This window comes from Gavia stellata, chromosome 10, assembly GCF_030936135.1.
Source record: "Gavia stellata isolate bGavSte3 chromosome 10, bGavSte3.hap2, whole genome shotgun sequence".
Classification (NCBI taxonomy): Eukaryota; Metazoa; Chordata; class Aves; order Gaviiformes; family Gaviidae; genus Gavia; species Gavia stellata.
The window spans coordinates 32,381,917-32,398,120 of NC_082603.1; the positions used below are offsets into that span (position 1 = coordinate 32,381,917).

Below are 16,204 nucleotides of genomic sequence, written 5' to 3' on the forward strand. Positions count from 1 at the left end.
AAGCAGTCTGTTACTGATCTAGTCTAATTTTATATAGATCTGCACAAATTAATCTAAGACCAAAAACCAAGCCAGAGCAGAACAATGGGTAAGTGCGTTTAGAAAAGTTGTATAGTAAAATTAAGACTTTCATGGGATAAAAGTAATTTAATTTCCCTCCTCTCATTCTATACTTGTCACAGCCGAAGAAATACCTTTGAATAAAAGCTAGCTTTTTTTTAGATTTGCTGTATTAAGCAATTTCCAAAGTACAAAATTGCTGCTAATAGAAAAGCGAAACAAATCTGGGATTTTGAGCTAGTGCAGTATTCGTGCAAGTAATTAGCCTGTACAAAAGGAGCATTCATCTTGAAATGACAGATAAGCGCTAAGGACAGGATTGAAAACTGTAAATATGTTAGCACTTTAAGCGAGAGCACAGCTTCAGCACTTGTTAGACTCATCAGCTGCTGTAAACAATATGGATCTTTGAAATGGTCTCTGCAGAGATCTCAGCACATTAGATAATGATATAGTTGTTCATTTTTGCTTCTTCTATTTTGTTTTTTTTTCTTTCAGAAAGTGCTTTCTGCAAAGAATAGGCCTATGATGCTGCCAGTACACACACTTCTCTTTCTCCATGAGTAGACCCAGTGAGGGCTGCAGAGTCACTGTGGGGAGTAAAGAACAAGCCTGCAGAGCTGGGCTCTGCCTTTCCCGATTTATGCACGAGCGAGGAACAGTATGTGCAGCTGCAGTACAACTTTCCTCTCATGGCTCTACCCAAGGCTAGGAAAGGCTCTTTGAGGTCATCCAGGCTCAGTTCACAGTTAGGATGCTTCTTCACGTACGATTTTAAAAGGCAGGCTGTTCAGGTGGTGGTGGTGGTAGCAGTTTCTCTTGTGTAGCGTGGTGAAGGGTTAACAGTGACTGAGCTGTAACAATGGAGGGTTTCATGTTGTGAAAACTGCATACAATAGAAATTAATTTGAAACCAATAAATCCACTTTGCAAAGGACGCTATAAAAAGCTTGCATACCACGATAACTCACAAACGTTCACTGACCTCGCTGAGGTTCTGACTGGTGACCTACAAGTGAAAAGCACCATGAGCCATTTGAGTCTCTGCTATTCATCTCCTCTCTCAGCTTGCTGTCTTTAAATGAAAGGCCAGATCCTCAGCAGCAGGAATTGGCTCAATTCTTAGGATCAGCTGAATCGTGAAGCACAAAGTGTTTTTTCTTCAGTTGTGTCCCACGTTGGCTAGCTTTCCCTCCTAAGTGTTTGATATTAATCTAGTGGTGTTATTGATTCCCATGGAATATATGAGAAACGGAGGTGCAGAAAGCTTGCGTGATTTGTCCAAGATTAAAATTCAGGAGCTGGCGTATCCAACTGCCCTCCTTACAGTAACAGAAGTTGTGCTGGGAAGAGCTTTGCCCCATAAGCACTTCAGGAGCAGTGGGTTAGAAATTTCTCATTAAAGCGGGTGAAGGGACAAGGTTTGCTTGGAAATAGGAGCCACAAAGTGCAGCTCACTGGGGGCTTCTTAAAATTTGGAGGTGGGAAAGTGGAGCCTGGTTAGCATGTTCTTCTCTGTAAGATCTCTACTTTAAAGATAACCCCTGGGGCAGGACGGTGCTATATTAGGTCTCCGGCTGTGAGCCAGCCAAAATCTGCTACCACTTGATGACTCACACACATGCTAACTGCACTTTTAATTCTAAAACTGGTGTGTTTTCAGACAGAACCAGCTATTGTTTTGGGCACAGTCAATTACAAAATGTGCTCTTTTTCTATTTGCCAAATGAATACAAATGCTTTCTTAGAAGGTCTCGAAGGAAAAAGATGTCTCAGATACCTTTAAAAATTCCTGCTGGCCATGCTGGGTGGCAGGTTTAGATGTGCTCATTAAAAGAAGTTATGTAATATTACTGTATCAAAGGCTTTTTTATGGCTCTGGGGCAGGTGGGGATTAATAGCCCTTGGTTTTGGTTTTGTATAGAAAAATGTCAGGCCTGACAGATAGCCAGAGTAGCGATGAGGGTAACTTTTGACATTTACCAACAAGAATAGTTTCTTCCCAGTGAATTTGTGTAAGTTGGTGCCTACACGTTTTTCTATGCACTAAACGTAACTGCAGTACACAGAGAGGCTGTGCGTATGAAGAGGTTTCTACTTACAGAGAAGTTTTAATACTAAAGAGAACTGTATTTACCATTTCCCAATGGTCTGCAAGAGATACAAGCCAAACTTCTTAGGAGCAAGGGGAGCAGAACACCTATTTTGATGTGACTGTTACAGTATCCTTATATAAATTCCTCTGAATTCTGTGTCCACAGGAATCCCGCAGTTCAGCTTGGGGTTCTCCCTTGCTGCTGTTAGAGCACATTTGGCAATGGGCTGGCCATCCCATCCGTCAGATCAGGCTTCCCAGGTTTTTAAGGAATCAAGAGCTTTCTAAAATTTTGTAGCAGTATGTATGCAGCATTTAAAGTGCTTTTTAGGAACAGCGCTCTTCTTAAAGGACACTTTTAATGGCAGAAGAGCAAATGAAGAAAGTAGCTTCTCATCCCTGGCTGCCTCTGATTTTCAGACCTAGAGAAGAGAGGGTGCCCCTGTTTGGAACAAAATGGGACAATTTCATCAGCTGATCAGGGTGCCTTGCTTCAGGTCTCACTCAGTTTAGTCACCTGTAGCCTCTAATTTGGGAAAGAAAAATACTTTCTGGAACAGAAGGGTTGCTAACTCCTTGTCTGCAGTAGTCACGGCAAGGAAACCAAATGCCCTCTGCCATAGACAGCGATCTTCTCTGTACTGTGCTTCACAAGGAAAAATGGCTATGCTGTCCAGTTCTAAACTCTTAACAGAGTTCTCATTTCTTCTATGTTTTACTCTCTGCCTGCCTCGCGTTGGATATCTATAAAATATCAGTTTTCTCGTAAGCGATATTTTAATTTTTTGTTGGAGATAGGATGTCTGTAAGGTTACCAGAAAGGCTCTCTTCATATTTTAATGCAGTTTTACTCTCTGTTTTAACATCTCAACCTTCTACTGGTTTACAGTAGTGCAATACTTTTTTTTTTTTTTTAAGGTCTCGTGTTTTTTATGAGCCCCTGTCCAGGGTAATTTCCCAAATGCAGTCCAGATTGGGTAAAATTTAAGCATATTTCTGAGGTATAGGTTTTTTTATAGTAAACCACACATCAGATTAACTAGATAAAAAATAATCCCAAATCAAAACTCACAGCAGGGATTTTCCTCATTAACCTCAGATAGACACTGGAGCATGGCAAAGAATATATTTGAAAGATGAGGGGAAAAGGAAAGTCTCCTCAGCCAGTGTTGGAAGGATGGAAAGAATAATTAGATGGAGAAGAGTAAAATGTTGCTAATTGTTTAATTTTCTTGATGGAGTAACCCTAAAGTGAAGTGTAGGCAGAAGTTGTTTTTATGACAAAATCCCAGCTAGATACCCCAAAAATGCTAAACCCCCCGAGTGGGGAAATGAACAGAGACGTGTGCAGATTAATTAGATCGAAAAAATGTTTTGACAGCATAAGTGAACATATGGAAAGAATTGAGAGAACCTGATCCAGTTCCCCATGTGTAAATGATGCCTTAGCCATAGCTCATAAAGCAAATACAGATGAAAAAAAAAAGAAAAAAAAGCCCCCTTTCCTATCCCTTCCCCCCAGTAAACCCCAATCCATTGCCAGATGGCAAATAAAAGTTTGAACTCAGTGACTAAATGCGAAGAAAGCTGTATGTTCAGCATGAATGTGAAAAGAAATCAGCTGAATAAATCTGAATTTTGCACCTTAAAGGAAGTGGTGCAGTTCAGCTAAATATTGTGTCAAGTACACAGCCGAGTGGCGGGATATCCTGTGCAGATGCTTGTTCTTCAGCTTCCCTGGTTTACCCTCCCCTGTCCAAATAGCTCCTTCTGCTTTCTGTCCAGCTCATTTCTTTTGTTCTGCAAGTTAGCGTGGAAGCACGCACCTGCCCTGCCTGCCCCAAAGGTTTTACCACCTAAAAACGGAGGGTAAAAGCATTAGGACCGATACTGCAAGCAGAGGCTGAGAAGGGTGCCAGAGAAGCAAAATAACTTGTTCCAGGTTGTGCAGAAGAGCAGTGCTCCCAGGCTTAGTTTACTCCATCACCAGCAGTGATGAGTATGGAGAGGGTGAATTTAGCTTACAGCTATAGGGGGGTCCCCTGCGTCGGGATGTCATGCAGGAATCTGCTCTCTTGACTCCCAGGTGCTCTTGCTCTCTGTTAAACAGAGCTGCTTGTCAGTGTAATGTTTCCAAGCCTAAAAAGTGGGTTAAATCAATATATTTTCATGTGGTTTGTATGGACAAACATTCCTAGTCTATTGTAACAGCGATGCTGTGTGTGATTAACAAATTCATTCCACCTCAGAAGGGGGTGAGGGAAATGTACTGTCTGTCGCAGCTGGTGGTGTAGTCATGGAGCCTCCCCTTTGGTAGCGAAGCTGCCAGCCGTGGCATCGCCACCCACGGTGTGGGACCGGCGAGGAGGCAGAGTGGGCCCCAGGTTGTGGAAACCAGCGGGGTGGGCAGGCTGGGCAGACCTCCGTGCTGCTGTGATTGCATCTTACCCGTAGCTGTGCTAGCCGTATTTAAAACTATCTTGGATCTTCACACACAGGCATTCTGAAGTGGACATACGCTTCAGGAATAATCTATACGAGCTCACGTCAGGGTAAGCGCGGCTCAACCGTGCCCCCGCTCTGGTGCAGACTGCTTAGATGTTGCCCGCAGACTGTTGATTCATGGCACCCAATGCCAGCAATCTGCGAAACTGAAACAGGAGCTAAACGCTTGGGCTCTTTCCATTGCCCGGGTAAGCTGAAACTGCTGCTAAGCCATCAAGTTTGCATCCAAGCAGCTTTGGGCACTAAGAGGTGCCAGCAGCAGAGCCCTCACAAAGCAAGCTGCTTAATTATTTGATAGTCAAAGGCAACTCGGGGGAGTGCAGAGTCAAATCAACAACAAAACAACCTATATTTAGTAGCAATGTGGCTGGAGCTTAGACCCAAACATACTTTCCAGCTGATAGATGATGTGGCAATCATAGCTGACCCTCATCCCATTCTAAATTTGGTCTGCGGAATAAGTAATTAATATCATCGCTAGCACGACAAGCCACCCTTTACAGCAGCTGCATTGCCACTGCTGCTCCTCTTATGGCTTTGTCTGTCGGCTGGCCAGCCTGGCTGCAGCACGAGCTCTCTGTGACACTGAGCTACGGTGGCCGCAGCCTGTCCGACACTCAGTGTAGTCACTGAAGCAGAGTAAAAGTAGGTGCTCTGGAGGTAGAAGTGGTATCGTGGCCTTATCTGCACTTGTCTGTACTGTTACATGATCTCTTTTCCATTTGTTCTTGTCTCTGATACTGAGGAGTGAAAGCCATGCTCCTACGGTACAGGACAGGTCAAGTGATACGTACTTTAAAGAGGCATGGAGGGCTGCCGTAGGGCTGAGAGCTCTGTCTGCCATCCACGCTACAAAATCAGGGACAAACCTAGAGTTTACAAACTCTCTATACAAGCCAAACCAAACCTGGGGGAAAACAATGGGTGCAGCATATTTCAGAGAGAGGTAACTGAAAATTAGAAGAGTGAATTACATGTCCCAAATAACTCGGGGAATCTGTTGCAAACTTTCTGGATCCTGATTCCGTGCTTGAACCAGAAAACTACCTTGTCTCAGTACTGTAGATCCATCCAGTTGGCCTCTGTCAACTGAAGTTGGATGGTTTAGGGGTAAATAATATTGGGCTGCTTCTAAGCTACCTGTCTGATTTCCCTCCATCACAGTAACAGCCTTTAATAAACAAATGTGTAAAATATTTCTCTAAGATGGGCCAGTGCTGTTATCGAACATATGGATAGTGAGATTAAAAAGGCCAGTGACTTTCCCTGGAAGACAGACTTGAACTTAAGTCCTGAGCTGGTGTTCTGCTCGCTGGACCTCCATCCTTCTGTCCTCTTCTCCTTCCTTCTCTGTCGTCACACTTACAGACACAGACAGACAGAAACACTCTCTCTCTGTCTGAGGTTTGATACAAACACAGAAATCTATGTTGGAATAGAGCAAAAGGAAAATACAAGCTTGTGTGAAATTTTCCACCTTTTCACTAAATGAATGAAAGCCAAATTTTCACACTTTGGTCTTAGGTGTGAAATTTTTGCTCAGCTCTAATATTTATTCATAATGTGTTTTAAAACTTGGCTCGCTCCATTCAGAATACCACAGAGAATTGAGTTACAGATTTTGGGCTTTGTGCATGCTGCCAAGATCTGCCCCTATAACTCAAACAAATTTAAGGGGGGAAAAAAACCACTAGAAAAATATTGTATATGGTCCATCACATGCTTTCTTCATGCAGTCATATACCACTAAAAAGTAATGTTCTGCTAGGGCTCTGTTACATGAGTACATTCATGTAACTCCTGTAAGCGTAGATAAGATGAATCTTGCATCTCCAGGCTATTGAGTAAGCAATCCCTAAATAAAAGCCTATAAGAAAATAGCAGCCTTGCTTACAATTATTAAAAAAGTTTAAAAGTATTTCTTGAACATCAGCATTTCAAGAAATCTATTTATTCCCCTCAATTCCAAATATATCTGTGACTGGACTTCTTAAAATGGTGCTAGTTAGCATCTGTTAGTCTCAGCTTACGTGTGTGGAATAGCGATGAGTGAGAGAGAGGTTTTTCACTGTTGAAGAACAGTAAAAATTATTACGTATAACATTTTTTACTGTATTGGTTATGAAGACTTGGAAGTGCAAAGAAAGTCAGTCTGTTAGTTTGAAGGTTCTTAAACCTGCTGAATTCTGCAAATCAGAACAAATCCAGTGGGGAAGAACGTTCCTACATTTCAGTCTATAGTGAATGGGACAAATTCTAAATTATTTCCCTCTGATGCTGGATCTGTGACAGCAGAGCTGTACAAAACCACCAGAGAGTAGAGACTGACCTAAGTGGGAGTCTGGGTAATGTTTTCAGGGTAATGAAGGCGACATTCACGTTTCAAAGCTCTGTGTGGTTCAGAAGTTGAGACTGACCTTCCATGCATACACTCGTGTCATTCTCAGGAATACGTGAAGAAGCACGTTTGCTGGTCCTGATTTCTCACCATGTTTGGCTGTAGGAGTGGCAGCATTTGATCACTTGGCTTGTATTGCCACAATAAAAATGAATATAATTTTCTCCTTTGTATAAGTACTAAGATCAGGTGAATTAACAACTTCGGCTTGGGAAGAAGAAGAGTAAGCCATGCATCTCATTCCAGCTTGTTCTGAGATTCCTGAATTAGTTATGTTGTAATTTAGGACCCAAAACTGGTTTACAGCAGAGTTATTTTTCATCCTTCCTATCATTCTTAGGCCAGTCATTCTTGGTGCAACAGAACCATGGCTGGCACTGGACAAGCTCTAAACCAGCAGCGTTCACAGAGAAAACTTGCTTAATTAGCATTTGAGTACCCCTCTTGGTTTTCCTGTTGTCTAAGGATCCTTCCTCCAAGTAGCTGGCACACTGGAGCATGGTATACCCACACAATTTGGTGAGCTTTGCTGTATGCTTTTGTATGTGTAGGCCAGATGCTTTCAGCCACTGAAATGGTACAGTAAAACCTTAAATGATACGTGATTGTTTTCACTGTTAAGTTAATAACTACGCTTGGTAGAAGTCCAAAGATTTCTTGGGATTATCAAAACGAGTGAGCGGGGAGAACACAGCTGGGAAATTGCATTTGTGCCCGAAGGCCTCATCCATTTAACTTTGGATACAATTTTAAAAGTACCTAAATAAAGCAAAAGCCCCTCACTACAAGAAGGACACTGAGGTGCTGGAGCGTGTCCAGAGAAGGACAACGAAGCTGGTGAGGGGTCTGGAGCACAAGTCTGATGAGGAGCGGCTGAGGGAGCTGGGGGTGTTCAGTCTGGAGAAGAGGAGGCTGAGGGGAGATCTCATCGCTCTCTACAACTCCCTGAAAGGGGGTTGTGGTGAGGTGGGTGCTGGTCTCTTCTCCCAAGTGACAAGTGATAGGACAAGAGGAGATGGCCTCAAGTTGCGCCAGGGGAGGTTTAGGCTGGATATTAGGAAAAATTTCTTCACTGAGAGAGTGGTGGAACAGGAATTGGAAGAGGCTGCCCAGGGAGGTGGTGGAGTCATCATCCCTGGAGGTGTTCCAGGAACATGTGGACATGGCATTGTGGGACATGGTTTAGTGGGCATGGTGGTGTTGGGTTGATGGTTGGACTTGATGATCTTACAGGTCTTTTCCAACCTTAGTGATTCTGTGATTTCTGTGAATTCTTAAGGGGACTGATGTTCCCAGCTCATTAATTTCAATGGGATTTAGTTACTTGACTTCCTTACCTAAGGCCGACGTCCCTATATCTGATTGCTTATTTGATGTATGCTTCTAAGAGCCTACATCCCATTAAGTTTCAGTAATATTCAGCCACATAAGTCCTTGAGTCACTGCTGAAAATCAGACTTAGGGACTACTCACAAGTGGGCTAATCTTCTTTGGCTCCCTCCGTAGTCCCAAGAGAGATGGGCTTCTCTTGTGGGATGAGCAGGATCATGCTGAGTGCTCGGAGACAGCCCTTGCAGGAGCCCATTGAGTAGGGAATCAGAGAAGACCAGTCTCCCAAGCTAAAGCCCTTGTAAGCACCTCCGGTGAGCTCCTGATGCCAGGCCGACACGCTTTTCCTGGTGCCTCCTGGCGCGGCAGAGTAGCTTGCTGCACTGCGGCTGCCACACAGCGTTAAAAACCTTTTCCCTTCCCTTATTGAAGGGACAAAGGTTGACATTTCCAGCTTTTACATGCTGTGTCAAAATAGGGTTTCCCTAAGAGCTAGGATTTCCCTGGGTTTCCTAGGGTTTTCCCTGGGTTCCAAATAGGGTTTCCCTGGGAGATGTGCTGCCTGATGAGGCTACCCTGGTGTCTTAAACTTACCCCCTGCCCCAGATCATGCTGAAGAGCAGAATTCAGCCACCAGCACCGAATGAATTTGAGTGACTACTGACCTTCCCAGCTGGGTCGCCCTTCCAGCAGCAGAAAGGCACCTTGTTCTGAAATCTTGGTGGGCCTTGGAGGATTTGCCTCCCCGGGCCTGTGTTCCTTCTGTCCCGGGCAGGGTAACCCCGTTTGACTAACTCTCTCCATGGTAAGCAGAGTGTTTACTGGCTTGTATCTGTCTCAGCTTTGACACTCTAACAAAAGGTTAGGAATCATGAATGCATCCCTTTATTTCTGCTCCACAGTGCCTCTCTTTTTTTCTGTGTAAACCCTTCACTTGCCTCTTGCCCAGCCTTTAGAAATGATGATCAAATGCGAACTTTCAGGGTTTATTTATAGCGTAGCCTTTATGGAAAGAGAGAAAAGAAATGATTAAAAAGCAATTTTACAAAATATTTTGTTTTAAGAGAGAATTCATTGTGTTTAAATCACTGTATTCATTGTACTGTCTAGACTGGCAAACAAAGAAGATAAAGCGTCATTCAAATTAAGATTGTGAAATTCTTGGTGACTGGAATTATGGATTTGGATGTCAACCCTCAAACAAACTATTTCTGAACAGCAGTATTATCACTTTGCTATATTTAAGGCTTTGTTGGAGACAGAACAGTGCACAAGGTTGATCTGATTCAGTAATGCAATTCTAATGTTCCTTTGTTTCCGATTTCATTATAAATTCATATTTTCAATGTTCTGTTCCTCTTTGTCCCCAGAAAATTGTTGAAAAGACTCTCCTCTGGGAGTAAAGTTTTTGTTCAAACTAACAATGACCAAACTGACTTTAAAAAACAAAAAAACACACAACGAAAATGCAAATTAAGAGAGGGAATTCATTTAGGGTATTTTAAGCAACCTAGAATAAGTGAGTTGTTAAAAATTGCTGGCTGTGTATTTTTTTAACATGTTATTGCACATGACCGTGGTAGTTGCTGTGAGACCTTAATGCTGTGGATTCTCCAAAACCGATGTATTTCCAGTAGATTTTAAAATACAAAAGTAGTTACCTGATAAACTGGAAAGACTTGCTTTGGTATCATCCTCCTTAGCTGAAGGTGGATAGATGGGTGAGCCAGCAGAAGAAGATAAGCGGCAGCCAGGCCCTATTTCCTAGTTTAGATCAAGGCTTGAGGGACCAGTTTTCCTTTAGGGACCTCTCTAGCCTGTCCTGCTGCCAGCCCCATCATACAATCGTAGAATCATTTTGGTTGGAAAAGACCCTTAAGATCATTGAGTCCAACCACAAACTCGGAGCAGTGGCTCCCTCCCTGGCCGCCCGTCAGAGGATGGGGCCTCTGTGCCAAGGGTTTCAGGTTTGAGGAGACCTCACAGGGAGCGTAGGAGGCTTTCATCAGCCCCATGGAGACTTGGTCTGGCCCTTTGAAGACCACCGCTGCAAAGCGCTTGGTCTGAAAGCTGGCGTTCTGTTCTCTCTTAACCAGCCTGAGGAGACCTGGAGTTAGATGAGTAACAGCGTAAAAAGATGAAGATACGTTTATCTCAAAAGGCTGGCTTTTTTCCCAAAGAAGCAGTAACGCAGTTTTCAGCACTGGAAGTCGTAGGAGGCCCCAGGGTAAAGCAGAACATGAGTGTGTAGAAGACTTGGGGCAGAAGCAGAACAGGTCCTGGGAACGGCACTGTCTGTGTCCTGTTCTCTTAACGCTGCCCAGAACGGGGCAGCAGCAGGCAGACCCTGCGTGTGCACGGAGGGGGTGGATGGCAAAGTTTGGCCCTCCCTGTCATTTTTGTTACACCTGAGAAAAAAGTGGATTTGTCTGAGATGCTTAGATCCTTTAGATGTCTTGGTTTTATTTCCGTGCAGTATCTCCAAAGCAATTCAAAAAGAGATGTACAGCAGGGAGCAGAAAGCAAGGCGACTCCTTCCATTAGTGAGAGTGCTTTGAGGGGCTTTCCCTTTGCCTTACATTTTCTCTAAGACACGAAACTATCCGGAAAAGCAGTATTGATTGTAACAGAGGGAATTGTCCTTTACTTTGAGGGGTTTTTTCTGTGTGTTCATTCATTTTTTTGGGTAGCCTCTCAATCCAGCTGGCTATGTAAGGGAGTTGTAGAAGATAGACTATTGTAATCAGGAACAATGCTTGAGCAAGTATCACCTGTTAAAGAACAGGGAATAAATGCCCATTTCTCTTGCTGGGAAAGATATCAACCTTTCCACACCAGTATTTTAATCTGGCTGGTGTGCAGAGTCTCTGGGCCAGCAGGCTCACATGTTCCAGAGAAAAGAACGCACTGTCTCGCTGGAAGTGTTATTTCAAGGGTGTTTCTTGGGGAATCAAAGTCCAATCAACTTCTACACGTATGAAAGAATATAGGCATGTGAGTGCACAGAAATACTCCCTGCTGTTTTAACAGAAGCCCTAGCAGAGTAAAATCTTGACTGTGCCATCCCTGGCAGTGCTTTCTACTTCGGTAGAGCCACGATTTCATCCAGTATTAACCACCTGAAGTTGACAAATATAGAAAGTAGGCGTTCCACATTCCAGTAGCACATTGGGACTGGCAGTATAAAAGGATGTGTTGATGAAGGATGAAGCAAACATGCCCAGAACATGCCAGGTAGTACTGCAGGTTCAGCCTGGCTGGGGACCGCCGGCTGCTCTGGCACACGGGTGACATCCCAGGGACTTGGTGCCTAGCCGAGCAAACACTGCTGTGCATGGGAGAAAGAGTATCTGCTGGCTTCACGGGCAGCCTACTTACATCCCAGCATTTAGGTCATGATCGTATTTCTTTAACACAGGGGAAATGGGAAACCAGAAGATGTAAGGTCTGCCGGTCACCTTGCTTATCCTCAGAGCCTCCCTGCCTGTCCTGGGCCAGTGAAACTGTGCTTACGTTCCTCATCTACGTCGTAAAGTTCTAGGAGATCCTCAGCTGTAAAATGCCGGATTAGTGGGAAGCAAAGATTTTACCACAGCAGATACTACAGCCTATAAAATCATCCAACCCTTTTTAAAAATCTAGCCATAGTGTTTGACTAGATGGCTTCCAGCAGCAGCACGGGCTGGCTGTTCTCCAGGGGTCATTCGGATACTCTCACAGTGCTGTGCTTTGGGCACTAACATTAAAACAGATTTAGGGTCCTGCTTGGAAACTGCAAACACGGATAGAGATTTAATCAAACGCTGATTCTTGAATCCTGATTTTTTATGTTTAACACTGTTCCATCTGAAAGCTATTGCTTCAATGCTCCTTGTGAAATAACTTCCACTGAAAATAGCCTGTGCCTGCTGCCTTCGCCCTTGCCTGCGAGCTTGATCCTCTGTTAACATGGGTGATCAGTGTCTCATTCCAGTGGGATGGCTCAGGAGAATCCACAGAAAATCAGAATCTCACAAAGATCAGGAAAGGACCCAAATTATTCGGTCCTCTCCCTTCCACACAGGACTCTGTCCCAGAGACTCCTTCTGCAGGGGATTCTGTGAGATCCCTTCCTCTAATTTGTTTTGGCCAAAAGCACAGTAGGATGGAAGTCTGTCTCTGACACCTTTATACTGGACTGGGAGGGCAGCTGTGGGCTCCCTAGCACAACTTTGCAAGTTACCTTTAGCTTCTGGAGCGCGCTCGAGTCCTCCCTCGCTACAGGGAATTGATACTTTAAGAATATGATTAGGGGATTTCATGTAAAGTATCATTTTATTTGAGAAATCTCCCCTCTGGGGATGCAGTGTTCGACATTTCCTTTGGTTAGTATAAATAATAAAAGATAAGTCTGTTCTGCCTTTGACTCCCAGTAAGGAAGAGGAACAGATTTTTGGTTTACTGAGGGGTCTGCAGCACTTTGTTCTCATGACTACTATATAATGGGATTGAACATATTTTATGCCATCTGGCCTGTTCAGCCGAAACAAAACACATCAGTAACGTTCCGATTGGTTTTGAAACATCTTGTTCTTGTCAAAAAGTATTTTAAATCAAAACAGGCTTTTCCAGTTTGTGTTTGTCTTTTACTAGGAGGCCATGGCGAAAATGGGGAGAATCGGGCGAGTCGTGCAGCCTAACCACGAGCATAAAAGGTAATCCCGACTTCTGTGCCTTCGTCCCCGGGAATGCTCCGAAGATGAAGTTGAGGTCTGTCTCTTCACAGCTCTGCTTGAGCGCACTAGTGGCTGTCGCCCGGATTAGTTCAGGGTTGTAGGGGCACCCAGCTCTTCAGCCCGGCTGAAGGCAGTCACCTGCTGTCCGTGGGACCCGCGCACCGCAGCGGGCGTCTCTCCGCCCGGGCCCCCGGCCCTCCTCGGCCAGCCAGGGCCACCAGCAGCGCGGGGGACGCCGCCAGCGGCTCCGAGGCTGCCGCGAGGCCGCAGCAGCCCCAGCCGCCTTTCCGCAGCGACTGCAGTTCCCGGCTCACCGCGACCTTGGCGTGATTTCACGGCTGCTTGGCCAACGAGCGGTACAGCCCCTGCGGGCACCGGCCCTGGGGGCCCGCGGGCGCTGCGGGGCCGCTCCCGCCCGCGGCTGCTCCCCCGGCGGGGCGCGGGCACCCCCTGGCGGCGGCGGCGGGCGGCCCCGGGGATCCGCCGCCAAAAGGCGCCCCAGACACCGGGGCGGGAGCCGTGCGCTCCCCTTCGCGGAGCCGTGGGGCTCTGCCAGCGGGTGTAGAGGGGCGGAAGAGCAGCGCAGCCCCGGGGCCGCCCCGCTGCCACCGGCCGGGGCTCCGGAGGACGAGCTGGGCAAAGGAGAGGTGTAATGGTAACTCGCGGTCACTTGTTTGGGTGGGGACGGTGCTCTGGCAGCGTACAGGACTCTGAGCCTCGTAAAAGTTGTAACTAGGAAAGAACAAAGCTGCTTTGGTGCTGAGTGAAGGAAGTAAACGTGTGTATTACAGGGGACTTAAATCTTAAAATCTTAACTTTCTTATACAGATTTTATGACAAGAAATATGAAGTGTTTTTGAAACTTGTGGAACATCAGAGAGAGTATCGCTCCATCATGAACAGCTTCTAATCCAGAGGCACGTAACCTGGGAACAGCAGGGATAACAAATTTCCAGATACTTACGATGAGGGTAATTTCTTCTTCCTGTACCGTCCATGTTAAAAATATACGTTTATCATTTAAAGTGTACATTTTAATTTTTAATGAGAAATAAAATGCACTCACTTCACTGTGAAGCACTTCTCTGTCAATAATCCCTGCACCCCAGGGACACGGAATAATCCTTTGCTCCAGTCAGACCCGCTGCAGGTACCCCAGTGCCGGTATTTGACCGGCCACAAGCAGGAACAGCACAGGGAACAACATAACTGACTCGGATGGACTTGAATCACTGCCCTTGGCCAGGCTTTTCACAGGTAACTACACCTGGCATCACACACACTCCTTTTAGTTTTACTATCTGCTGCAGCTAAGATCCAAACACAATTCCCATTGGAAAGTTCTGTTTGGGTTTTTTTTTTACTCTGATTATAGTACTTCTTTGGTGGCTGATATTTGAGAATCACTTTTGCAGCTGTGTAATCTTTTTCTCTCTGTTTTCTTCTGTTTCCTGCTCTCTTTTTTCTGTCTCCATTCTTGGAGCGCAGTTGTTTTGCTATCGATAATTTGTGCCATTTTGTCTTTTGCGAGTAACTTGCCCTCAGTGCGCGTTAATCACTGTGCAGCTGTGAAACGGCCCGCTGTGGACGTTGAAGGACTAGGCTGAGCAGGCACAGTTGCTGAAAATATGTTCCTAATGCAGGTGCGTTCCTTCCATCCTGGCAGCTGCCTTGTGGGGAGTCAGCCCTGAAACAGCCTGGCTCTCCCTGTCCGTTCTCATCACGTTGCTTCAGCCAGGCTCAGCTCAGAGCACGTGCATTTACATAGCCTGCCAGCTGCAGAGCTGAGCTCAGCGACAGCAGGTACAGGGAACGCAGAGGGAGAGAGGGAAAGGGTTTTCCTTCCTTAGGCTTGCATTTGTCAAGGCTCAGACACCTTCCTGCCTGCCGGCTGGCCAAATCCACAGAAGGCTTTTATTTGTTCCCAGGCGATTTTGAAGGTTGCCCTGGATAGTTAGTCCTACAAGGTGCTGCCAAGCTCACGACGACAGGTCGTGGCATAACTGGGCTGTGGAAGGAGAGAGTTTGGGCACTCTGGTTGTATACAGCAAAGATGTTTTACCTCTGACAGTACAAATTGTTTTGATCTTGCAAGACCAAACACTGCCACTGCCTTCAGTGAAATTCTCTCAGAAATTCTTTCTTTCTCTGCCATTTGTCTGTTACTTTTTGATAAAAGATACTATTCTGTCTAAAAAGCAAAACCAGGGTCCCCAGCTGAAGGAGAGGATTAAGAAGGAAGGGGTGACAGAATAGAAAAGCATATTCAGATCAACTGTAACTCTGTTATAGGTCACTCATGAGAACCCTTCCCTCCTTCAAACTGCGAACTGCCACCCTCTTGATGAGCCTGTATTATGCAAGAGAAACAACCTATAGCCCCTTTCCATCGAGTCGATATTCATAGACATGAACTCCATCTTTATACACTTAGCTTGATAGGAATTCCATTCTTTAGTATTGGCATAGGCTGTAATTCCCAGTTAAATGCAAACAGAAGTTACACAATAACAAAATTACACTTAGAGAACTTGGAAAATAATAGTTTCTGGGTTTTTTTATGTTAGTAGTCAGCATTCAAAAACATCTGGTAATTTTTTTAAAGAAACAATGCACTTCCTGCCTTGTAGTTCATGGAAAAGCAATTGCTGCCATTTCCAAAGTACCCATTGTTAAGAGAAACAGCTTTACAAGTTCAGGGACATAATTAAAGACAATGAAAGTTGATGGGAATAAAATGAAGAAACACCATAACAAAAAGAGTATAACAAGCGAGAAAACAACTGCAACATGATGGTATATCATAGCTTACAATTCAAGGGCACAATAAAATATGTCAACGGAAAATACGTAGAAGGAAAAAACAGTTGGAGACCAGTGTATTGTGAACAATAAATATTCATAAAGTTTAATGTATCTACTTCAATATACAATTCATATGTAAAAATGAAGTCCACTGACTCCAAATACATAGCAAATGTACAGGTTATACAGGGAGGGATGTGTAGGGTTGTCTGGCACTGTACCAGCATTTTTAACTCTTTGCAGCCTAACACAAACAGACGTGCACACTGCCCCCCAACGTCGGCAAACTTTCCATAA

At 44.8% G+C, this 16,204-nt stretch overlaps 1 protein-coding gene across 4 annotated transcripts in view; it reads left to right on the forward strand.

Annotated features, from left to right (window-relative positions):
• FGGY (FGGY carbohydrate kinase domain containing) overlaps positions 1 to 14,072 on the forward strand; it is a 136,357-nt gene extending 122,285 nt beyond the window's left edge. For all 4 annotated transcript variants that reach the window (XM_059821796.1, XM_059821793.1, XM_059821794.1 and 1 more), the window contains 2 exons: positions 13,020 to 13,081; positions 13,931 to 14,072. In XM_059821796.1, the coding sequence (XP_059677779.1) occupies positions 13,020 to 13,081; positions 13,931 to 14,012 (144 nt within the window). In that variant the 3' untranslated portion in view covers positions 14,013 to 14,072. The remainder of the gene's footprint in view (positions 1 to 13,019; positions 13,082 to 13,930) is intronic.
• The last annotated feature ends 2,132 nt before the right edge of the window (positions 14,073 to 16,204 follow it).